General features: G+C 55.9%; 1 protein-coding gene across 2 annotated transcripts in view; it reads left to right on the forward strand.

Annotated features, from left to right (window-relative positions):
* dhx34 (DEAH (Asp-Glu-Ala-His) box polypeptide 34) overlaps positions 1–26,578 on the forward strand; it is a 60,089-nt gene that overhangs the window by 12,386 nt on the left and 21,125 nt on the right. For both annotated transcript variants that reach the window (XM_041179657.1, XM_041179656.1), the window contains exons 7-13: positions 94–287; positions 1,010–1,111; positions 1,489–1,722; positions 7,219–7,392; positions 10,916–11,027; positions 12,181–12,287; positions 13,758–14,057. In XM_041179657.1, coding sequence (XP_041035591.1) covers positions 94–287; positions 1,010–1,111; positions 1,489–1,722; positions 7,219–7,392; positions 10,916–11,027; positions 12,181–12,287; positions 13,758–14,057 — 1,223 coding nt within the window. The remainder of the gene's footprint in view (positions 1–93; positions 288–1,009; positions 1,112–1,488; positions 1,723–7,218; positions 7,393–10,915; positions 11,028–12,180; positions 12,288–13,757; positions 14,058–26,578) is intronic.

Below are 26,578 nucleotides of genomic sequence, written 5' to 3' on the forward strand. Positions count from 1 at the left end.
GAGCTATTCGACTTGGTGTGGCATCGCCTGCCATTACTTCGGTCGCTCATCTGCCTCCTTAACTCTTTCTGCCCTGCCCGGGCGGGGCTACAGGGAAGATGCTGATCCTAGGCTGCGCGTTCGAGATTGTCGAGCCGGTGCTGACCCTGGCTGCGGCTCTCAGCCTGCAGTCCCCCTTCGTCCGGAGCAGGCAGACAGACCCCGACTGCGCGACGGCCCGCCGGCCCCTGGAGAGCGACGATGGGGACCCCTTCACCCTGCTCAATGCATTCGAGGAGTGGCTGCAGGTGAGGCAGATCTAACTGTGTGTGTGTATATGTTTGTCAGTGTGTGTGTGTATGTGAATGCACACTGCTGTGCGTGTGAGAAAGAGAGTGCGCGCCGCAGAGTGTGTGTGTGAGTGCGCGCTGCAGTGTGTGTGTGTGTGTGTGTGTGAGTGTGCGCTGCAGTGTGTGTGTGTGTGTGTGTGTGTGTGTGTGTGTGTGTGTGAGTGCGCGCTGCAGTGTGTGTGTGTGTGAGTGCACGCTGCAGGGTGTGTGTGTGTGAGTGCGCGCTGCAGAGTGTGTGTGTGAGTGCACGCTGCAGAGTGTGTGTGTGTGAGTGCACGCTGCAGTGTGTATGTGTGTGAGTGCGCGCTGCAGTGTGTGTGTGTGTGAGTGCACGCTGCAGAGTGTGTGTGTGTGAGTGCGCGCTGCAGTGTGTGAGAGTGCGCCGCAGTGTGTGTGCGTGAGTGAGTGCGTGCCGCAGTGTTTGTGTGTGAGTGCGCGCCGCAGTGTGTGTGTGTGAGTGCGCGCCGCAGTGTGTGTGTGTGAGTGCGCGCCGCAGTGTGTGTGTGTGAGTGCGCGCCGCAGTGTGTGTGTGTGAGTGCGCGCCGCAGTGTGTGTGTGTGAGTGCGCACCGCAGTGTGTGTGTGAGTGCGCGCCGCAGAGTGTGTGTGTGAGTGCGCGCCGCAGTGTGTGTTAGAGAATGCACACAGCTGTGTACTGACTGCCAGACTCTTCCAATGAAGGTTAAATCCGAGAGAAGGACCGATTCCCGGAAGTGGTGTCGTCGGAGGGGTCTGGTGGAGCAGAGACTGTACGAGATGGTCAACCTGCGGCAGCAATTCAAGGTATCTAACCCCGTGCTGTACCTGTCCTGGGAGTGTTTGATGGGGACGGTGTAGAGGGAGCTTTACTCTGTATCTAACCCCGTGCTGTACCTGTCCTGGGAGTGTTTGATGGGGACAGTGTAGAGGGAGCTTTACTCTGTATCTAACCCCGTGCTGTACCTGTCCTGGGAGTGTTTGATGGGGACAGTGTAGAGGGAGCTTTACTCTGTATCTAACCCCGTGCTGTACCTGTCCTGGGAGTGTTTGATGGGGACAGTGTAGAGGGAGCTTTACTCTGTATCTAACCCTGTGCTGTACCTGTCCTGGGAGTGTTTGATGGGGATGGTGTAGAGGGAGCTTTACTCTGTATCTAACCCGGTGCTGACAATGTGCTGCAGACCTTGCTGAGGGACCACGGGCTCCTGAGGGTGGAGAGCACCACGGACGAAGGCAGCTACCACAGGCAAAGGCGCCACCGGGAGCGGCGGGAGCTGCAGCGAGCGAAGCGGCTTCACGAGGAGCAGGACGGGCGTCGGCGGAAACTGCTGCGCCTGGAGGAGGAGGGTGCCGGCTCGTCAGAGGACGAGGGGCCGAGTGGCCTCTCCAGGGGGGACCGGGCGCTGGACATTCAGGTACTTACTTGACGCAGTCTGGAGTTGGGTGGGGTCATAGAAACGCAAACCCACCACCACCCCCCCCCCCTTTCACTGCTCCCGAGTGGAGACCCCTCACCCCACCCAAGTGTCTGGGTCCGCCGCTCCGCTGTGGTAAGCGTCACACAATGCAGCTCCCCCCCCCACCCCTCACCTTACAAACTCCCCTATTCATGGTTTCCACCACCCTGTGTTCTGAGGGTGTTACGAGAGGCAAATGGCCTTTGACCAAGACTTTTTTTTCCAGGTGTGCACACGAGGGGCTAGATAAGGGCGATCCAGTAGATGTCCTCTATCTAGACTGTCAATAAGCGCTCCATAAGTGGTAGGATTAGTAAGTTTGCGGATGATACAAAGATTGGCCGGGTGGTTAACAGTGAGGTTGAGTGTCTTGGGCTACAGGAAGATAGAGATGGGATGGTCAAATGGGCAGATAAGTGGCAGATGGAATTTAACCCTGAAAAGTGTGAGGTGACACACTTTGGAAGGAGTAGTTTGACAAGGAAGTATTCAATGAACAGCATGACACTAGGAAGTTCTGAGGGACAAAGGGACCTTGGCGTGCGTGTCCATAGATCTCTGAAGGCGGAGGGGTATGTTAGTGGGGTGGTGAAAAAGGCATATGGGACACTTGCCTTTATTAATCGAGGCACAGATTACAAAAGTGGGGAGGTCATGTTGGAGTTGTATAGAACCTTGGCGAGGCCACAGCTGGAGTACTGTGTGCAGTTCTGGTCACCACGTTATAGGAAGGATGTGGTCGCACTGGAGGGGGTGCACATTCACCAGGATGTTGCCTGGGATGAAACATTTAAGTTATGAAGAGCGGTTGGATAGACTTGGGTTGTTTTCGTTGGAGCAGAGAAGACTGAGGGGCGACCCTGATCGAGGTGTACAAGATTATGAGGGGCACGGACAGGGTGGATAGGGAGCAGCTGTTCCCCCTTAGTTGAAGGGTCAGTCACGAGGGGACACAAGTTCAAGGTGAGGGGCAGGAGGTTTAGGGGGATGTGAGGAAAATCTTTTTTACCCAGAGGGTGGTGACGGTCTGGAATGCGCTGCCTGGGAGGGTGGTGGAGGCGGGTTGCCTCACATCCTTTAAAAAGTACCTGGATGTGCACTTGGCATCGTCATAACATTCAAGGCTATGGGCCAAGTGCTGGTAAATGGGGTTAGGGTAGGTAGGTCAGGTGTTTCTCACATGTCGGTGCAGACTCGATGGGCCGAAGGGTCTCTTCTGCACTGTGAGACTCTGTGAATCCTGAGACTGGAACCGGGTGGAACTTGCCTTCTCCCCACCCTCCCAGGGGCACTCTCTTGATGGTGACACCCCCACCCCTCTCCCCCTCGCCACTTTCTGGCCCTCGTTCCTCCAAAACGCCCTAGCTAAGCTTTACCCAGTACAGACTCTGAGCCAACAGACACGTCATGGCAGTGCCAGGCAGCGTTGGTGTTCCTATGCAGCAAGTCTTGGACAACTCTTTTTATTCGTTCATAGCATGTAGGCCAGCATTTACTCCCCATCCCTAATTGCCCCTTTGAGAAGGTGGTGGTGAGGCGCCTTCTTGAGCCGCTGCAGTCCCCGTGCGGTGATGTTAAGATTCTTTCTCTTGTCATTGCTTGGCACTTGTGTGGCGCCAACGTTACTCGCCACTTACCAGCCCAAGATGCACTGCAGCAACTCGCCAAGGCAACTTCGACAGCGCCGCCCAAACCCACCACCTCTACCACCTAGAAGGACAAGGGCAGCAGACACATGGGGAACCCCACCACCTGCAAGTTCCCCTCCGAGACACTCACCATCCCGACTTGGAAATATATCGGCCGTTCCTTCACTGTCGCTGGGTCAAAATCCTGGAACTCCCTCCCTAACAGCACGGTGGGTGTACCTACACCACACGGACAAAATCCTGGAACTCCCTCCCTAACAGCGCGGTGGGTGTACCTACACCACACAGGACAAAATCCTGGAACTCCCTCCCTAACAGCACGGTGGGTGTACCTACACCACACAGGACAAAATCCTGGAACTCCCTCCCTAACAGCACGGTGGGTGTACCTACACCACACGGGACAAAATCCTGGAACTCCCTCCCTAACAGCACGGTGGGTGTACCTACACCACACGGGACAAAATCCTGGAACTCCCTCCCTAACAGCATGGTGGGTGTACCTACACCACGTGGGAGTGCAGCGGCTCAAGAAGGCAGCTCACCCACCACCTTCTCAAGGGGGCAGTGAGAACGGGCAATAAACGCTGGGCTGGACATGATATTAAATGTAAAACTTTGGTCACTTTGTACCCTAGCCATCAGTGAAATGTGCCCCACTCAACCACCAGGCTTGTTCCTTATTTAATATATATTTATATATGAAAAGTGTTAAATATAAAATATTTCACAACTGCACAAAACGGTTGCCTGCTTTCTCCAACGTGAATACCTGCACCCGCATTCAGAAAGAGAATTTTCTATGTAAACGTGTCACAGTGTATTTACACCCTCTGGCCAGTGGTGGCGCTTGCCTCGCGCCCTGCCGTCCCAGCGGGCCACATCCCACTGACTGAGTTGTCCCCTTCGCTCTCGAACCCCACTTCATCCTCTGCCCGAGGAGGACACTGCCCTCGGGTTCCCTGTGTAAAACTGAAAGCCCCCTCATCCCTGGAGCCATTCCACAAAGCCCCCTCCTCCCTCCCCCCCGACCCGGCACCCTCCCTCGGGCGTTAAAGCACGGGGCCCAGCATTGGACACCATTATCCAGTTAAGACCGAAGCATTGAATTGTAAAAGGTCAATATATCTTCCCTCCAAAACAAAAACAGAATTACCTGTAAAAACTCAGCAGGTCTGGCAGCATCTGCGGAGATGAACACAGTTAACGTTTCGAGTCTGTATGACCCTTCAACAGAACTGAGGAAAAAAAAAAGAGAGGTGAAATATAAGCTGGTTTAAGGTGTGGGGTGGGTGGGACAAGAAGAGCTGGATAGAAGGCCAGTGATAGGTGGAGATAACCAAAAGATGTCACAGACAAAAGGACAAAGAGGTGTTGAAGGTGGTGATATTATCTAAGGAATGTGCTAATTAAGCAGGACGAGCAAGGTACAGATGGACGGGGTGGGGTGGGGTGAAGGGATCGAAATGGGCTAAAAGGTAGAGATAAAACAATGGATGAAAATACATTTAAAAATAATGGAAATAGGTGGGAAAAGAAAAATCTGTATAAATTATTGGAAAAAACAAAAAGGAGGGGGAATAAACGGAAAGGGGGTGGGGATGGAGGAGAGAGTTCATGATCTAAAATTGTTGAACTCAATATTCAATCTGGAAGGCTGTAAAGTGCCTAGTCGGAAGATGAGGTGTTGTTCCTCCAGTTTGCGTTGGGCTTCACTGGAACAATGCAGCAAGCCAAGGACAGACATGTGGGCATGAGAGCAGGGTGGAGTGTTAAAATGGCATTTGACAGGGAGGTCTAGGTCATTCTTGCGGACAGACCGCAGGTGTTCTGCAAAGCGGTCGCCCAGTTTACGTTTGGTCTCTCCAATGTAGAGGAGACCGCATTGGGAGCAGCAAATACAGTAGACTAAGTTGCGAGAAATGAAAGTGAAATGCTGCTTCACTTGAAAGGAGTGTTGGGGCCCTTGGTTGGTGAGGAGGGGGGAAGTAAAGGGGCAGGTGTTGCAACTTCTGCGGTTGCATAGGAAGGTGCCGTGGGAGGGGGTTGAGGAGTAGGGGGTGATGGACGAGTGGACCAGGGTGTCCCGGAGGGAACGATCCCTACGGAATGCCGATAGGGTGGGTGAAGGGAAGATGTGTTTTGTGGTGGCATCATGCTGGAGTTGGTGGAAATGGCGGAGGATGATCCTTTGAATGCGGAGGCTGGTGGGGTGATAAGTGAGGACAAGGGGGACCCTATCATGTTTCTGGGAGGGAGGAGAAGGCGTGAGGGCGGATGCGCAGCAGATGGGCCAGACACGGTTGAGGGCCCTGTCAACGACCGTGGGTGGAAAACCTCGGTTAAGGAAGAAGGAGGACATGTCAGAGGAACTGTTTTCGAAAGTGGCATCATCAGAACATTTCCACCCATTGTTTTATCTCTACCTTTTAGCCTATTTCGATCCCTTCACCCCACCCCAACCTCACTAGGTCTATCTGTACCTTGCTCGTCCTGCTTTCTACCCTTCATGAGCACACTCCTTTCGATAATATCACCACCTTCAACACCTCTTTGTCCTTTTGTCTGTGACATCTTTTGGTTATCTCCACCCAACACTGGCCCTCTATCCAGCTCTACCTGTCCCACCCCCCCCCTTAAACCAGCTTATATTTCACCCCATTTCTATTTTTACTTAGTTCTGTTGAAGAGTCATACGGGCTCGAAACGTTAACTGTGCTCCTCCCGCCGATGCTGCCAGACCTGCTGAGTTTTTCCAGGTATTTCTGTTTCTGTTTTGGATTTCCAGCATCCACAGGTTTTTGCTTTCATCTTCCCTCCATTTGTATTCTTGAACCATTTTAGTGGACTCTCTATCGAGATGCCCTGCCTTTCCAAAGAATTGTGTGCACCCCCCAAACGCTCAGCATCCCTTAAACTTGCACAAAGAGATGATTTAAAGCAGGATTGAAAGGGTTAAATCACGCACAGACCGGGCTTGTATTCCCGCGAGAATCGGAGATCGAGGGGGGCGATCTGATCGAGGGGGTTTAAGATGATTAAAGGATAGAGAGAAGCTATTCCCTCTGATATGGGGAGGGGGAGGCAGGCGCAGAGTCCAGAACGATGAGGGTGGTGGGGGGTGGGTGCAGAACCTGAAAATTCGAGCCCCCAGCCGTTCGGGGGTGATGTCCCCTCATACCGAGGGGAGTGGGAATCTGGAACTCCACCCCCCCCCCGCCCCCCCACCACCCAAAACCTGTCGAGGCTGCAGGGAGTGGGTGAGGGAGGGTGGGTAGTGCAGGGGTCAGTTGGAAATTTTAAATCCGAGATTGATGGATTTTTGTTGGGTAAGGGGGGGGATTGAGGGTTACGGAACAGAGGCGGGTCGATGGAGTTAAGATATGGATCAGCCGTGATCTGATTGAATGGAGGAACAGGCTCGAGAGGGGCTGAATGGGCCTCCTCCTGTTCCTGTGTAACAGGCTTGAGAGGAAGCTGAATGGCCTCCTCCTGTTCCTGTGTAACAGGCTCAAGAGAGGCTGAATGGCCTCCTCCTGTTCCTGTGTAACAGGCTCGAGAGAGGCTGAATGGCCTCCTCCTGTTCCTGTGTAACAGGCTCGAGAGGGGCTGAATGGCCTCCTCCTGTTCTAACAGGCTCGAGAGGGGCTGAATGGCCTCCTCCTGTTCCTGTGTAACAGGCTCGAGAAGGGCTGAATGGCCTCCTCCTGTTCCTGTGTAACAGGCTCGAGAGGGGCTGAATGGCCACCTCCTGCACTGCAGCCTCCGGTGTGATTCTCTCTGTGTGTCTCTCTCTCTCCCGCAGGATGTGAAGTTTAAACTGAAACACAATGTGAAGGATCTGGAAGCTGCTGCCAGCTCCTCCTGGGACCTGGGCACTCGCCGCTTCCAACTCCTCAAGTTGCTGATGTGCCGGGGCCTCTACCCACAGCTGGCAGTGCCAGACGAGTTCAACACTTGTCGCAAAGACTCGGAGCAGGTAGGATGGGCACCAGCGATCCCTCTCCCCCTCCCTCTCCCATCACCCATCCTGGGGGTGGGTACCAGGAATCCGTCCGGGGTGAGGGGCAGATTGACTCCCCTGCCCCCTGTCGCTGCCTCCTGTTGGGGGACAGCTCATTGCTCTTTCACTGGGGCCTGTACCACCCCCCACAAACCTCAGCTGTGAATGGTCGGGGGTTATTTCAGCAGAGCCATTCAGCACCAGCATTATCTCTCTCTCCCTCCCCCCCTCTCTCTCTCTCTCTCTCTCTCTCTTTTTCTCTCCTTCCCTCCACCTTTCTCCCCCTCCATCCTTCTCCCCCCTCTCTCTTTTTCCCTCCTCCACCTCTCTCTGCCCCTCCCTCCCTCTATCTCCCTCCCTCCCCCCCTCTTTCTCTCCCGCGCTTTCTCCCCCCACTCTCTCGCTCTCCCTCCTTCCCTCCCTCCTTCACTCCTCTCCCTCCTTCCCCCCTCTCTCACTCCCTCTCTCTCTTTTTCCCTCACCCCCCGTGCTGTCTCTCTCTCCCGATCCCTCTCTCTTTCTCTCTCTCTGCTGTGCACTTCCCCACCCCCCCCATGCTCTCACTCCACCGACCTCCCCTTCCCTCTCTCCCCCGACCTCCCCTTCCCTCTCTCCCCCGACCTCCCCTTCCCTCTCTCCCCCGACCTCCCCTTCCCTCTCTCCCCCGACCTCCCCTTCCCTCTCTCCCCCGACCTCCCCTTCCCTCTCTCCCCCGACCTCCCCTTCCCTCTCTCCCCCGACCTCCCCTTCCCTCTCTCCCCCGACCTCCCCTTCCCTCTCTCCCCCGACCTCCCCTTCCCTCTCTCCCCCGACCTCCCCTTCCCTCTCTCCCCCGACCTCCCCTTCCCTCTCTCCCCCGACCTCCCCTTCCCTCTCTCCCCCGACCTCCCCTTCCCTCTCTCCCCCGACCTCCCTTTCCCTCTCTCCCCCGACCTCCCCTTCCCTCTCTCCCCCGACCTCCCCTTCCCTCTCTCCCCCGACCTCCCCTTCCCTCTCTCCCCCGACCTCCCCTTCCCTCTCTCCCCCGACCTCCCCTTCCCTCTCTCCCCCGACCTCCCCTTCCCTCTCTCCCCCGACCTCCCCTTCCCTCTCTCCCCCGACCTCCCCTTCCCTCTCTCCCCCGACCTCCCCTTCCCTCTCTCCCCCGACCTCCCCTTCCCTCTCTCCCCCGACCTCCCCTTCCCTCTCTCCCCCGACCTCCCCTTCCCTCTCTCCCCCGACCTCCCCTTCCCTCTCTCCCCCGACCTCCCCTTCCCTCTCTCCCCCGACCTCCCCTTCCCTCTCTCCCCCGACCTCCCCTTCCCTCTCTCCCCCCGACCTCCCCTTCCCTCTCTCCCCCGACCTCCCCTTCCCTCTCTCCCCCGACCTCCCCTTCCCTCTCTCCCCCGACCTCCCCTTCCCTCTCTCCCCCGACCTCCCCTTCCCTCTCTCCCCCGACCTCCCCTTCCCTCTCTCCCCCGACCTCCCCTTCCCTCTCTCCCCCGACCTCCCCTTCCCTCTCTCCCCCGACCTCCCCTTCCCTCTCTCCCCCGATCTCCCCTTCCCTCTCTCCCCCGACCTCCCCTTCCCTCTCTCCCCCGACCTCCCCTTCCCTCTCTCCCCCGACCTCCCCTTCCCTCTCTCCCCCGACCTCCCCTTCCCTCTCTCCCCCGACCTCCCCTTCCCTCTCTCCCCCGACCTCCCCTTCCCTCTCTCCCCCGACCTCCCCTTCCCTCTCTCCCCCGACCTCCCCTTCCCTCTCTCCCCCGACCTCCCCTTCCCTCTCTCCCCCGACCTCCCCTTCCCTCTCTCCCCCGACCTCCCCTTCCCTCTCTCCCCCGACCTCCCCTTCCCTCTCTCCCCCGACCTCCCCTTTCCTCTCTCCCCCGACCTCCCCTTCCCTCTCTCCCCCGACCTCCCCTTCCCTCTCCCGCCCGACCTCCCCTTCCCTCTCTCCCCCGACCTCCCCTTCCCTCTCTCCCCCGACCTCCCCTTCCCTCTCTCCCCCGACCTCCCCTTCCCTCTCTCCCCCGACCTCCCTTTCCCTCTCTCTCCCGACCTTCCCTTCCCTCTCTCTCCCTCTATCCCCTGCCTCTCTCTCTTTTCACCCACCCTCCCTCTCTCCCTGCGCCCCTCTCTCTCTGCTCCCTCTTTATGCCCTCACTCCCCTCCTCTCTCTATCTCCCTCTGCCCCCTCTTTCCCTCAATGCCCACGTCTCTCTATCTCTCTCCCCCCCCTTTCTCCCTCCTCTCCCCCTACCACTATCCCCACCTCTCTCTCCCACCCTCTCTCTCACTCCCTCTCTTTTCACCACCATCCCTCTCTCTCCATCTCCCTGCTCTCTCCACCCCTCCCACTCTCTCTTCATCCTCTACCTCTATTCCTTGCCCCGCTTCTCCCCCACCCCCTCTCTCTCTTCCCATCCCTCAGTGCTGAGGGAGCGCCGCACTGTCGCAGGGTCAGCGCTGAGGGAGTGCCGCACTGTTGCAGGGTCAGTACTGAGGGAGTGCTGCACTGTCAGAGGGTCAGTGCTGAGGGAGTACTGCACTGTCAGAGGGTCGGTGCTGAGGGAGCGCCGCACTGTGGGAGGGTCAGTGCTGAGTGAGCGCCGTACTCTCGGAGGGTCAGTGCTGAGGGAGCGCCGCACTGTCGGAGGGTCAGCGCTGAGGGAGAGCCGCACTGTCGGAGGGTCAGTGCTGAGGGAACGCCGCACTGTCGGAGGGTCAGTGCTGAGGGAGCGCCGCACTGTCGGAGGGTCAGCGCTGAGGGAGAGCCGCACTGTCAGAGGGTCAGTGCTGAGGGAGCGCCGCACTGTCAGAGTGTCAGTGCTGAGGGAGAGCCGCACTGTCGGAGGGTCAGCGCTGAGGGAGCGCCGCACTGTTGGAGCTGCCGTCTTTCGGGATGAGACGTTAATCTGCCCTCTCAGGTGGGCGACAAAGATCCCACAGCCATTATTGGGAGAAAAGGGGGAATGGGGGAGTGCTGGCAGCAAAGCGGAGTTCTCTCTGGTGTCCTGGGCCCAATATTTATCCCTCAGCCAACATCACTGATAACAGATGATCTGGTTCATTATCACATTGGCTGTTTGTGGGGTCTTGCTGTGTGGAATTTGGCTGCAAGGGCCTTTGGGACGTTTTTGGTGAAAGGCATTGAAGAAACGGACAATCGTTTTAATCCTGTCTCTCTCTCTCTCTCTCTGTCTGTCTATCTCTCTCTCTCTCTGTCTGTCTGTCTCTCTCTCTCTCTCTCTCTCTCTGTCTCTCTCTCTCTGTCTCTCTCTCTCTGTCTCTCTCTGTCTGTCTGTCTCTGTCTGTCTGTCTTTCTCGGTCTGTCTCTCTCTCTCTCTGTCTCGGTCTGTCTCTCTCTCTCTCTCTCTCGGTCTGTCTCTCTCTCTCTCTCTCTTGGTCTGTCTCTCTCTCTCTCGGTCTGTCTCTCTCTCTCTCTCTCTCTCTCTCGGTCTGTCTCTCTCTCTCTCTCTCTCTCTCTCTGTGTCTCCCTGTCTCACGCTTTCTCTCACAGGTCTTCCACACAAAGGATAAACAGGGGGTGGTCCTGCATCCTACCAGTGTTTTCGCCAGCAACCCCTCGCTACTGTACCCCAAAGAGGGCAAAGAGAAAGAACAAGCACAGGGTAGGTCACATAGACCTTCACCATTATCAGTTTTTATGAGGCTCCCACAATCACCACGGTCAACGCTTGTTCCTTACAGCGTCCCCATCAAACACTCCCATGACAGGTACAGCACGGGGTTAGATACAGAGTAAAGCTCCCTCTACACTGTCCCCATCAAACACTCCCAGGACAGGTATAGCACGGGGTTAGATACAGAGTAAAGCTTCCTCTACACTGTCCCCATCAAACACTCCCAGGACAGGTACAGCACGGGGTTAGATACAGAGTAAAGCTTCCTCTACACTGTCCCCATCAAACACTCCCAGGACAGGTACAGCACGGGGTTAGATACAGAGTAAAGCTTCCTCTACACTGTCCCCATCAAACACTCCCAGGACAGGTACAGCACGGGGCCCCGTTACACTCACGGATCTTGGTGATTCAGGTTCAGAACCTTCCATCAGTTTGTGGACACTGGAAGGGTTGATGCTGTGAGAGAAAAACCCGAGGTGTGCGGACACGTGAAACCTGAGGCCCCCGGCCCGCCCGCTCGGTGGGACGTTCGGGATCCCATGACTGTGACTGGAAGTAGAGCTGGGACGGGCTGGTGGGGGGTGAGAAGGGAGCTCTCTTCCCTCCACACCCCCTCCCCCGGGTCTGCTGGAACCCAGTAACTATCCTTCAGCCAACATCACAAGTTGGGAGGTGGCGGTGGGTGGTAGGGGGGGAATCAGAATCGGGTCATTTACCCCGTTGGGATCTTTCTGGGCCCACGCCAGCTGCTGCTGTTGCTAGGGAAGTGCTTCACTGGCCGACAGATGCTTTGTGCTGTGTTGAGGTGGTTTTAATGCCTGTCCCTTCTTTCTCCCCCTCCACCACTTCCCGCTCTCCCTCCCTCCCCTACCCTCCCTCCCCTACCCTCCCTCCCCCCTCTCCCTCCCTCCCCTACCTCCCCTCTGTCCCTCCCTCCTCAACACTCCCTCTCCTACCCTCCCAACCCCCCTACCCTACCCTCCCTCCCCCCTCACCCCCACCCCTCCCTCCCCTCTGTCCCTCCCTCCCCTACACTCCCTCCCCTACACTCCCTCCCCTACACTCCCACCCCCTACTCTCCCTCCCTCCCTCCCCCCTACTCTCCTTCCCTCCCCTCCCCTCTCTCCCTCCCTCCCAGGTCCGGATGACCCACAGAGCAGCCAGCAGCAACTCCTGGCCTTTGTGTCGCTCCTGGAGACCAGCAAACCCTACCTGCTGAACTGTGTCCGAGTACCTGCCCTGCAGGTCAGCACCACGTGCCCCCCCCCCCCACCACCCCCATCGCCCGGCTGGCTCGGCGCAGGGAGGGAGCGACCGGGAACGCAGAGCGTTACAGCCGCCAGGACAGACCGAACCGGCCGGGGCTCTTTACTCAGGCAAAGAGGAGGCTGAGGGGGTGACCTGATCGAGCTCTTTAAAATGACGGAGGGGGTTTCGATAGGGTCGGTGTAGAGAAGATGTTTCCACTTGTGGGGGATGGGCGGAGACCAGAACTAGGGTGGGGGGTTGGGGCCATCAATATAAGACAGTCCCTAATAAATCCGATCGGGGGGGAGGGAATTCAGGAGAAAGGTCTTTACCCAGAGAGCGGGGAGAAGGTGGAACTCGCTCCCACAGGGAGGGGGGTGGAGGTGAATCGTGTCGATGTGTTTAAGGAGCTGGATAAACACACGAGGGCGAGAGAGGAACAGAAGGATACGGGGGATAGGGGGGGTGGGAGGAGGCTGGTGTGGGGGCAGGAACAGCATGGGGCAGAGGGGCCGAATGGCCTGTTCCTGGGGTTGCCATTCCTGATGTGAGGCTGATGTGTTCCAACCTGTCATTTTTACCCCTCGCCCAACAACCCCCACCCCCACCCCCTCACCTGCCCCCACCCCCTCACCCCCACCCCCACCCCCTCACCTGCCCCCACCCCCTCACCCCCACCCCCACCCCCTCACCTGCCCCCACCCCCTCACCCCCACCCCACCCCCTCACCCCCACCCCACCCCCTCATCCCCACCCCCACCCCCTCATCCCCACCCCACCCCCTCACCCCCACCCCACCCCCTCATCCCCACCCCCACCCCCTCATCCCCACCCCACCCCCTCATCCCCACCCCCACCCCCTCATCCCCACCCCACCCCCTCATCCCCACCCCACCCCCTCATTCCCACCCCCACCCCCTCATCCCCACCCCACCCCCTCATCCCCACCCCCTCATCCACCTCCATCCCAACCCCCACCCCCACACCCACCCCCTCACCCACCTCCATCCCAACCCCCACACCCTCACCCATCCCCTCACCCACCTCCACCCCCACACCCACCCCCTCACCCACCTCCACCCCCACACCCACCCCCTCACCCACCTCCATCCCAACCCCCACCCCCTCACCCACCTCCACCCCCTCACCCACCCCCTCACCCACCTCCACCCCCACACCCACCCCCTCACCCACCTCCACCCCCTCACCTACCCCCTCACCCACCTCCACCCCCACACCCACCCCTCACCCACCTCCAACCCCTCACCCACCACCTCACCCACCTCCACCCCCACACCCACACCCACCTCCATCCCAACCCCCACCCCCTCACCCACCTCCACCCCCACACCCACACCCACCTCCATCCCAACCCCCACCCCCTCACCCACCTCCACCCCCACACTCACACCCACCTCCATCCCAACCCTACCCCTACCCCCACTCACACCCCCACCCCGACCACAGACTCTGCTGCTGCTGGGGCGCTCTCTGGACACCAGCGCCGACTGCAGGCGCCTGGCCGTGGACGGCTGGCTGGAAGTGTCGCTGGGAGACCCGGAAGCGGGCGCGGGGATCCTGTCCACCGTCACCAGGCTGCGGGATAGCTGGGAGCAGGCGCTGAGCGCCCAGCTGCAGGCGGCAGAGCGCCGGGGACTGCCACGAGGCCAGGAGGACGACGAGCAGGAGGAGGAGGAGGAGCAGCGGAAGCGCAGGCGGGCGACGGACACCCTGTGCCGGCAGCTGCTGGAGTTCCTCGAGGCCAAGGTGAGCAAAGCGGAAGCGGCGATGCTCCCCCAGGCCGAATATCCGCCGTCAAGTCCGTCCAGCCACTTGTAAAATGGGACCCGTCCCCACCAGTACTGTACCCCAGAGTTACACAGTGACAGACCCATCCCCACCAGTACTGTAATCCAGTGTTATACAGTGACAGACCCGTCCCCACCTGTACTGTACCCCAGTGTTACATAGTGACAGACCCGTCCCCACCTGTACTATACCCCAGTGTTACACAGTGACAGACCCGTCCCCACCTGTACTGTACCCCAGTGTTACATAGTGACAGACCCGTCCCCACCTGTACTGTACCCCAGTGTTATACAGTGACAGACCCGTCCCCACCAGTGCTTTCCCCCAGTGTTACACAGTGACAGACCCGTCCCCACCAGTGCTTTCCCCCAGTGTTACACAGTGACAGACCCGTCCCCACCAGTGATTTCCCGCAGTGTTACACAGTGACAGACCCGTCCCCACCAGTGCTTTCCCCCAGTGTTACACAGTGACAGACCCGTCCCCACCAGTACTGTACCCCAGTGTTACATAGTGACAGACCCGTCCCCACCAGTACTGTACCCCAGTGTTATACAGGGACAGACCCGTCCCCACCAGTACTGTACCCCAGTGTTATACAGTGACATACCCGCCCCCACCAGTACTGTACCCCAGTGTTATACAGTGACATACCCGCCCCCACCAGTACTGTAATCCAGTGTTATACAGTGACAGACCCGCCCCCACCAGTACTGTACCCCAGTGTTACATAGTGACAGACCTGTCCCCACCAGTACTGTACCCCAGTGTTATACAGTGACATACCCGCCCCCACCAGTACTGTACCCCAGTGTTATACAGTGACATACCTGCCCCCACCAGTACTGTAATCCAGTGTTATACAGTGACAGACCTGCCCCCACCAGTACTGTACCCCAGTGTTATACACTGACAGACCCGTCCCCACCGGTACTTTTCCCCAGTGTTGTACAGTGACAGTCCCGTCCCCACCAGTACTGTACCCCAGCCTTATACACTGACAGACCCGTCCCCACTTGTACTGTACCCCAGTGTTATACAGTGACAGACCCGTCCCCACCAGTACTGTACCCCAGTGTTATACAGTGAGACCCGTCCCCACCCGTATTGTACCCCAGTGTTATACACTGACAGACCCGCCCCACCTGTACTGTACCCCAGTGTTATACACTGACAGTCCCGTCCCCACCAGTACTGTACCCCAGTGTTATACGCTGACAGACCCGTCCCCACCAGTACTGTATGCCAGTGTTATACAGTGACAGTCCCGTCCCCACCCGTCCTGTGCTCCAGTGCTATACAGTGACAGACCCTCCCCACCAGTACTGTACCCCAGTGTTATACACTGACAGACCCGTCCCCACCAGCACTGTACCCCATTGTTATACAGTGACAGACCCGTCCCCACCAGTACTGTACCCCAGTGTTATACACTGACAGACCCTTCCCCACCGTACTGTACCCCAGTGTTGTACAGTGACAGTCCCGTCCCCACCAGTACTGTACCCCAGTGTTATACACTGACAAACCCGTCCCCACCCGTATTGTACCCCACTGTTATACAGTGACAGTCCCGTCCCCACCTGTACTGTACCCCAGTGTTATACAGTGACAGTCCCTTCCCCACCAGTACTGTACCCGTGTTATACACTGACAGACCCGTCCCCACCAGTACTGTACACCAGTGTTATACAGTGACAGTCCCGTCCCCACATGTCCTGTGCTCCAGTGCTATACAGTGACAGACCCGTCTCCACCAGTACTGTACCCCAGTGTTGTACAGTGACAGTCCCGTCCCCACCAGTACTGTACCCCAGTGTTATACACTGACAGACCCGTCCCCACCAGTATTGTACACCAGTGTTATACAGTGACAGTCCCGTCCCCACCTGTACTGTACTCCAGTGTTACACAGTGACAGACCCGTCCCCACCCGTACTGTACTCCAGTGTTATTCAGTGACAGACCTGTCCCCAGCAGTACTGTACCCCAGTTTATTTTAGTGACAGACCCATCCCCACCAGTACTGTACTCCACTGTTTTACAGTGTCAGACCTGTCCACACCAGTACTGTAACCTAGTGTTATACAGTGACAGACCCACCCCCACCTGTACTGTACACCAGTGTTATACAGTTACAGAACCGTCCCCACCAGTACTGTACCCCGGTGTTATACAGTGAGAGACCCGTCCCCACCAGTACTGTGCTCCAGTGTTATACAATGACAGACCCGTCCCCACCAGTACTGTACTCCAGTGTTATAGTGTCAGACCTGTCCACACCAGTTCTGTAACCTAGTGTTATACACTGACAGACCCACCCCCACCAGTACTGTACCCCAGTGTTATACAGTCACAGACCCGTCCCCACCAGCACTGTACCCCATTGTTATACAGTGAGACCCGTCCCCACCCGTATTGTACCCCAGTGTTATACATTGACAGACCCGTCCCCACCTGTACTGTACCCCAGTGTTATACAGTGACAGACCCGTCCCCACCAGTACTTTACCCCAATGTTATACAGTGACAGTCCCGTCCCCACCAGTACAGTACCCCAGTGTTATACACTGACAGACCCGTCCCCACCAGTACTGTACACCAGTGTTATACAGTGACAGACCCGCCCCACCAGTACTGTATACCAGTGTTATATAGTTACAGACCCGTCTCCACCAGTACTGTACCCCAGCCTTATACACTGACAGACCCGTCCCCACTTGTACTGTACCCCAGTGTTATACACTGACAGACCCGTCCCCACCAGTACTGTACACCAGTGTTATACAGTGACAGTCCCGTCCGCACCTGTCCTGTGCTCCAGTGTTATACATTGACAGACCCGCCCCACCAGTACTGTATACCAGTGTTATATAGTTGCAGACCCGTCTCCACCAGTACTGTACCCCAGCGTTATACAGTGACAGACCCGTCCCCACCAGTACTGTACTCCAGTGTTATACAGTGACACACCCCTCCCCACCACTACTGTACCCCAGTGTTATACAGTGACAGACCTGTCCCCAGCATTACTGTACCCCAGTTTTTTTTAGTGACAGACCCACCCCCACCAGTACTGTACTCCACTGTTTTACAGTGTCAGACCTGTCCACACCAGTACTGTAACCTAGTGTTATACAGTGACAGACCCACCCCCACCTGTACTGTACACCAGTGTTATACAGTGACAGTCCCGTCCCCACCTGTACTGTACTCCAGTGTTATACACTGACAGAGCCGTCCCCACCAGTATTGTACACCAGTGTTATACAGTGACAGTCCCGTCCCCACCTGTACTGTACTCCAGTGTTATACAGTGACAGACCTGTCCCCACCCGTACTGTACTCCAGTGTTATTCAGTGACAGACCTGTCCCCAGCAGTACTGTACCCCAGTTTATTTTAGTGACAGACCCATCCCCACCAGTACTGTACTCCACTGTTTTACAGCGTCAGACCTGTCCACACCAGTACTGTAACCTAGTGTTATACAGTGACAGACCCACCCCCACCTGTACTGTACACCAGTGTTATACAGTTACAGAACCGTCCCCACCAGTATTGTACCCCGGTGTTATACAGTGAGAGACCTGTCCCCACCAGTACTGTGCTCCAGTGTTATACAATGACAGACCCGTCCCCACCAGTACTGTACTCCAGTGTTATAGTGTCAGACCTGTCCACACCAGTTCTGTAACCTAGTGTTATACACTGACAGACCCACCCCCACCAGTACTGTACCCCAGTGTTATACAGTCACAGACCCACCCCCACCAGTACTGTACCCCAGTGTTATACACTGACAGACCCGTCCCCACCAGCACTGTACCCCATTGTTATACAGTGAGACCCGTCCCCACCCGTATTGTACCCCAGTGTTATACACTGACAGACCCGTCCCCACCTGTACTGTACCCCAGTGTTATACAGTGACAGACCCGTCCCCACCCGTATTGTACCCCAGTGTTATACACTGACAGACCCGTCCCCACCTGTACTGTACCCCAGTGTTATACAGTGACAGACCCGTCCCCACCGGTACTTTTCCCCAATGTTATATAGTGACAGTCCCGTCCCCACCAGTACAGTACCCCAGTGTTATACACTGACAGACCCGTCCCCACCAGTACTGTATACCAGTGTTATATAGTTACAGACCCGTCTCCACCAGTACTGTACCCCAGCCTTATACACTGACAGACCCGTCCCCACTTGTACTGTACCCCAGTGTTATACAGTGACAGACCCGTCCCCACCAGTACTGTACCCCAGCCTTATACACTGACAGACCCGTCCCCACTTGTACTGTACCCCAGTGTTATACACTGACAGACCCGTCCCCACTTGTACTGTCCCCTAGTGTTATACACTGACAGACCCGTCCCCACCAGTACTGTACCCCAGTGCTATACAGTGACAGACCCGTCCCCACCAGTACTGTACCCCAGTGTTATACACTGACAGACCCGTCCCCACCAGTACTGTACACCAGTGTTATACAGTGACAGTCCCGTCCGCACCTGTCCTGTGCTCCAGTGATATACAGTGACAGACCCGCCCCACCAGTATTATACACCAGTGTTATACAGTGACAGTCCCGTCCCCACCTGTACTGTACTCCGGTGTTATACAGTGACAGACCCGTCCCCACCATTACTGTACCCCAGTGTTCTACAATGACGGACCCGTCCCCACCAGTACTGTACTCCAGTGTTATACAGTGACAGAACTGTCCCCACCAGTACTGTACACCAGTGTTATACAGTTACAGACCTGTCCCCACCAGTATTGTACCCCAGTGTTATACAGTGACAGACCCATCCCCACCAGCACTGTACTCGTGTTATACAGTGACAGACCCGTCCCCACCAGTACTGTACCCCAGTGTTATACAGTGACAGACCTGTCCCCCCCAGTACTGTACCCGTGTTTTACAGTGACTGACCCATCCCCACCAGTACTGTACACCAGTGTTATACAGTGACAGACCTGCCCCCACCAGTACTGTACCCCAGTGTTATACAGTGACAGTCTCGTCCCCACCAGTACTGTACCCCAGTGTTTTACACTGACACACCCGTCCTCACCAGTACTGTACACCAGTGTTATACAGTGACAGTCCCGTCCCCACATGTCCTGTGCTCCAGTGCTATACAGTGACAGACCCGTCTCCACCAGTACTGTACCCCAGCCTTATACACTGACAGACCTGTCCCCACCTGTACTGTACCCCAGTGTGAAACAGTGACAGACCCGTCCCCACCAGTACTGTACCCCAGTGTTATACACTGACAGACCCGTCCCCACCTGTACTGTACCCCAGTGTTATACACTGACAGTCCCGTCCCCACCAGTACTGTACCCCAGTGTTATACACTGACCGACCCGTCCCCACCAGTACTGTACACCAGTGTTATACAGTGACAGTCCCGTCCCCACCTGTCCTGTGCTCCAGTGCTATACAGTGACAGACCCTCCCCACCAGTACTGTATCCCAGTGTTATACACTGACAGACCCGTCCCCACCAGCACTGTACCCCATTGTTATACAGTGAGACCCGTCCCCACCCGTATTGTACCCCAGTGTTATACAGTGACAGTCCCGTCCCCACCTGTACTGTACCCCAGTGTTATACAGTGACAGTCCCGTCCCCAGCAGTACTGTACCCCACTGTTATACACTGACAGACCCGTCCCCACCAGTACTGTACACCAGTGTTATACAGTGACAGTCCCGTCCCCACATGTCCTGTGCTCTAGTGCTATACAGTGACAGACCCGTCTCCACCAGTACTGTACCCCAGCCTTATATACTGACAGACCCGTCCCCACCTGTACTGTACCCCAGTGTTATACAGTGACAGACCCGTCCCCACCAGTACTGTACCCCAGTGTTATACACTGACAGACCCGTCCCCACCTGTACTGTACCCCAGTGTTATACAGTGACAGTCCCGTCCCCACCAGTTCTGTACCCCAGTGTTATACACTGACAGACCCGTCCCCACCAGTATTGTACACCAGTGTTATACAGTGATAGTCCCGTCCCCACCTGTACTGTACTCCAGTGTTATACACTGACAGACCCGTCCCCACCAATATTGTACACCAGTGTTATACAGTGACAGTCCCGTCCCCACCTGTACTGTACTCCAGTGTTATACAGTGACAGACCCGTCCCCACCCGTACTGTACTCGTGTTATTCCGTGACAGACCTGTCCCCAGCAGTACTGTACCCCAGTTTATTTTAGTGACAGACCCATCCCCACCAGTACTGTACTCCACTGTTTTACAGTGTCAGACCTGTCCACACCAGTACTGTAACCTAGTGTTATACAGTGACAGACCCACCCCCACCTGTACTGTACACCAGTGTTATACAGTTACAGAACCGTCCCCACCAGTACTGTACACCAGTGTTATACAGTGACAGTCCCGTCCGCACCTGTCCTGTGCTCCAGTGTTATACAGTGACAGACCCGCCCCACCAGTAGTGTATACCAGTGTTATATAGTTGCAGACCCGTCTCCACCAGTACTGTACCCCAGCCTTATACACTGACAGACCCATCCCCACCTGTACTGTACTCCAGTGTTATACAGTGACAGTCCCGTCCCCACCAGTACTGTACCCCAGTGTTATACACTGACAGACCCCTCCCCACCAGTATTGTACACCAGTGTTATACAGTGACAGTCCCGTCCCCACCTGTACTGTACTCCGGTGTTATACAGTGACAGACCCGTCCCCACCATTACTGTACCCCAGTGTTCTACAATGACAGACCCGTCCCCACCAGTACTGTACTCCAGTGTTATACAGTGACAGAACTGTCCCCACCAGTACTGTACACCAGTGTTATACAGTTACAGACCTGTCCCCACCAGTATTGTACCCCAGTGTTATACAGTGACAGACCCGTCCCCACCAGTACTGTACCCCAGTGTTATACAGTGACAGACCTGTCCCCACCAGTACTGTACTCGTGTTTTACAGTGACTGACCCATCCCCACCAGTACTGTACACCAGTGTTATACAGTGACAGACCTGCCCCCACCAGTACTGTACCCCAGTGTTACACAGTGACAGACCTGTCCCCACCAGTACTGTACCCCAGTGTTATAGTGACAGATCCGTCCCCACCAGTACTGTACCCCAGTGTTATACAGTGACAGACCTGCCCCCACCAGTACTGTACCCCAGTGTTATACACTGACAGACCCATCCCCACCAGTACTGTACCCCAGTGTTATATAGTGAGAGCCGTCCCCACCCGTATTGTACCTCAGTGTTATACAGTGACAGTCCCGTCCCCACCTGTACTGTACCCCAGTGTTATACACTGACAGACCCGTCCCCACCTGTACTGTACCCCAGTGTTATACACTGACAGTCCCGTCCCCTCCAGTACTGTACCCCAGTGTTATACACTGACAGACCCGTCCCCACCAGTACTGTACACCAGTGTTATACAGTGACAGTCCCGTCCCCACCTGTCCTGTGCTCCGGTGCTATACAGTGACAGACCCTCCCCACCAGTACTGTACCCCAGTGTTATACACTGACAGACCCGTCCCCACCAGCACTGTACCCCATTGTTATACAGTGAGACCCGTCCCCACCCGTATTGTACCCCAGTGTTATACAGTGACAGTCCCGTCCCCACCTGTACTGTACCCCAGTGTTATACAGTGACAGACCCGTCCCCACCAGTACTGTACCCCAGTGTTATGCACTGACAGACCCGTCCCCACCTGAACTGTACCCCAGTGTTATACAGTGACAGTCCCGTCCCCACCAGTACTGTACCCCAGTGTTATACACTGACAGACCCGTCCCCCCCACTACTGTACCCCAGTGTTACACAGTGACAGACCTGTCCCCACCAGTACTGTACCCCAGTGTTATAGTGACAGATCCGTCCCCACCAGTACTGTACCCCTGTGTTATACAGTGACAGACCTGCCCCCACCAGTACTGTACCCCAGTGTTATACACTGACAGACCCATCCCCACCAGTACTGTACCCCAGTGTTATACAGTGACAGTCCCGTCCCCACCAGCACTGTACCCCATTGTTATACAGTGAGAGCCGTCCCCACCCGTATTGTACCTCAGTGTTATACAGTGACAGTCCCGTCCCCACCTGTACTGTACCCCAGTGTTATACAGTGACAGTCCCGTCCCCACCAGTACTGTACCCCAGTGTTATACACTGACAGACCCGTCCCCACCTGTACTGTACCCCAGTGTTATACACTGACAGTCCCGTCCCCTCCAGTACTGTACCCCAGTGTTATACACTGACAGACCCGTCCCCACCAGTACTGTACACCAGTGTTATACAGTGACAGTCCCGTCCCCACCTGTCCTGTGCTCCGGTGCTATACAGTGACAGACCCTCCCCACCAGTACTGTACCCCAGTGTTATACACTGACAGACCCGTCCCCACCAGCACTGTACCCCATTGTTATACAGTGAGACCCGTCCCCACCCGTATTGTACCCCAGTGTTATACAGTGACAGTCCCGTCCCCACCTGTACTGTACCCCAGTGTTATACAGTGACAGACCCGTCCCCACCAGTACTGTACCCCAGTGTTATACACTGACAGACCCGTCCCCCCCAGTATTGTACACCAGTGTTATACAGTGACAGTCCCGTCCCCACCTGTACTGTACTCCAGTGTTATACACTGACAGACCTGTCCCCACCAGTATTGTACACCAGTGTTATACAGTGACAGTCCCGTCCCCACCTGTACTGTACTCCAGTGTTATACAGTGACAGACCCGTCCCCACCCGTACTGTACTCCAGTGTTATTCAGTGACAGACCTGTCCCCAGCAGTACTGTACCCCAGTTTATTTTAGTGACAGACCCATCCCCACCAGTACTGTACTCCACTGTTTTACAGTGTCAGACCTGTCCACAGCAGTACTGTAACCTAGTGTTATACAGTGACAGACCCACCCCCACCTGTACTGTACACCAGTGTTATACAGTTACAGAACCGTCCCCACCAGTACTGTACACCAGTGTTATACAGTGACAGTCCTGTCCGCACCTGTCCTGTGCTCCAGTGTTATACAGTGACAGACCCGCCCCACCTGTACTGTACCCCAGTGTTATACAGTGACAGTCCCGTCCCCACCAGTACTGTACCCCAGTGTTATACACTGACAGACCCGTCCCCACATGTATTGTACACCAGTGTTATACAGTGACAGTCCCGTCCCCACCTGTACTGTACTCCGGTGTTATACAGTGACAGACCCGTCCCCACCATTACTGTACCCCAGTGTTCTACAATGACAGACCCGTCCCCACCAGTACTGTACTCCAGTGTTATACAGTGACAGAACTGTCCCCACCAGTACTGTACACCAGTGTTATACAGTTACAGACCTGTCCACACCAGTATTGTACCCCAGTGTTATACAGTGACAGACCCGTCCCCACCAGCACTGTACCCCAGTGTTATACAGTGACAGACCTGTCCCCCCCAGTACTGTACCCATGTTTTACAGTGACTGACCCATCCCCACCAGTACTGTACACCAGTGTTATACAGTGACAGACCTGCCCCCACCAGTACTGTACCCCAGTGTTATACAGTGACAGACCTGTCCCCACCAGTACTGTACCCCAGTGTTATAGTGACAGATCCGTCCCCACCAGTACTGTACCCCAGTGTTATACAGTGACAGACCTGCCCCCACCAGTACTGTACCCCAGTGTTATACACTGACAGACCCATCCCCACCAGTACTGTACCCCAGTGTTATACACTGACAGACCCGTCCCCACCTGTACTGTACCCCGGTGTTATACAGTGACAGTCCCGTCCCCACCAGCACTGTACCCCATTGTTATACAGTGAGAGCCGTCCCCACCTGTACTGTACCCCAGTGTTATACACTGACAGTCCCGTCCGCACCAGTGCTGTACCCCAGTGTTTTACACTGACAGTCCCGTCCCCACCAGTACTGTACCCCAGTGTTATACACTGACAGACCCGTCCCCACCAGTACTGTACACCAGTGTTATACAGTGACAGTCCCGTCCCCACCTGTCCTGTGCTCCAGTGCTATACAGTGACAGACCCTCCCCACCAGTACTGTACCCCAGTGTTATACACTGACAGACCCGTCCCCACCAGCACTGTACCCCATTGTTATACAGTGAGACCCGTCCCCACCCGTATTGTACCCCAGTGTTATACAGTGACAGTCCCATCCCCACCTGTACTGCACCCCAGTGTTATACAGTGACAGTCCCGTCCCCACCAGTACTGTACCCCAGTGTTATACACTGACAGACCCGTCCCCACCAGTACTGTACACCAGTGTTATACAGTGACAGTCCCGTCCCCACATGTCCTGTGCTCCAGTGCTATACAGTGACAGACCCGTCTCCACCAGTACTGTACCCCAGCCTTATACACTGACAGACCCGTCCCCACCGGTATTGTACCCCAGTGTTATACAGTGACAGACCCGTCCCCACCAGTACTGTACTCCAGTGTTATACACTGACAGACCCGTCCCCACCTGTACTGTACCCCAGTGTTATACAGTGACAGTCCCGTCGCCACCAGTACTGTACCCCAATGTTATACACTGACAGACCCGTCCCCACCAGTATTGTACACCAATGTTATACAGTGACAGTCCCGTCCCCACCTGTACTGTACTCCAGTGTTATACACTGACAGACCCGTCCCCACCAGTATTGTACACCAGTGTTATACAGTGACAGTCCCGTCCCCACCCGTACTGTACTCCAGTGTTATTCTGTGACAGACCTGTCCCCAGCAGTACTGTACCCCAGTTTATTTTAGTGACAGACCCATCCCCACCAGTACTGTACTCCACTGTTTTACAGTGTCAGACCTGTCCACACCAGTACTGTAACCTAGTGTTATACAGTGACAGACCCACCCCCACCTGTACTGTACACCAGTGTTATACAGTTACAGAACCGTCCCCACCAGTACTGTACACCAGTGTTATACAGTGAGAGTCCCATCCGCACCTGTCCTGTGCTCCATTGTTATACAGTGACAGACCCGCCCCACCAGTACTGTATACCAGTGTTATATAGTTGCAGACCCGTCTCCACCAGTACTGTACCCCAGCCTTATACACTGACAGACCCGTCCCCACCTGTACTGTACCCCAGTGTTATACAGTGACAGTCCCGTCCCCACCAGTACTGTACCCCAGTGTTATACACTGACAGACCCGTCCCCACCAGTATTGTACACCAGTGTTATACAGTGACAGTCCCGTCCCCACCTGTACTGTACTCTGGTGTTATACAGTGACAGACCCGTCCCCACCATTACTGTATCCCAGTGTTCTACAATGACAGACCCGTCCCCACCAGTAAAGTACTCCAGTGTTATACAGTGACAGAACTGTCCCCCCAGTACTGTACACCAGTGTTATACAGTTACAGACCTGTCCCCACCAGTATTGTACCCCAGTGTTATACAGTGACAGACCCGTCCCCACCAGTACTGTACCCCAGTGTTATACAGTGACAGACCTGTCCCCACCAGTACTGTACCCGTGTTTTACAGTGACTGACCCATCCCCACCAGTACTGTACACCAGTGTTATACAGTGACAGACCTGCCCCCACCAGTACTGTACCCCAGTGTTATACAGTGACAGACCTGTCCCCACCAGTACTGTACCCCAGTGTTATAGTGACAGATCCGTCCCCACCAGTACTGTACCCCAGTGTTATACAGTGACAGACCTGCCCCCACCAGTACTGTACCCCAGTGTTATACACTGACAGACCCATCCCCACCAGTACTGTACCCCAGTGTTATACACTGACAGACCCGTCCCCACCTGTTCTGTACCCCAGTGTTATACAGTGACAGTCCCGTCCCCACCAGTACTGTACCCCAGTGTTTTACACTGACACACCCGTCCCCAGCAGTACTGTACACCAGTGTTATACAGTGACAGTCCCGTCCCCACATGTCCTGTGCTCCAGTGCTATACAGTGACAGACCCGTCTCCACCAGTACTGTACCCCAGTGTTATACAGTGACAGACCCGTCCCCACCAGTACTGTACCACAGTGTTATACACTGACAGACCCGTCCCCACCTGTACTGTACCCCAGTGTTATACACTGACAGTCCCGTCCCCACCAGTACTGTGCCCCAGTGTTATACACTGACAGAACCGTCCCCACCAGTACTGTACACCAGTGTTATACAGTGACAGTCCCGTCGCCACCTGTCCTGTGCTCCAGTGCTATACAGTGACAGACCCTCCCCACCAGTACTGTACCCCAGTGTTATACACTGACAGACCCGTCCCCACCAGCACTGTACCCCATTGTTATACAGTGAGACCCGTCCCCACCCGTATTGTACCCCAGTGTTATACAGTGACAGTCCCGTCCCCACCTGTACTGTACCCCAGTGTTATACAGTGACAGTCCCGTCCCC

This window comes from Carcharodon carcharias, chromosome 35 (assembly GCF_017639515.1).
Source record: "Carcharodon carcharias isolate sCarCar2 chromosome 35, sCarCar2.pri, whole genome shotgun sequence".
Taxonomy (NCBI): domain Eukaryota; kingdom Metazoa; phylum Chordata; class Chondrichthyes; order Lamniformes; family Lamnidae; genus Carcharodon; species Carcharodon carcharias.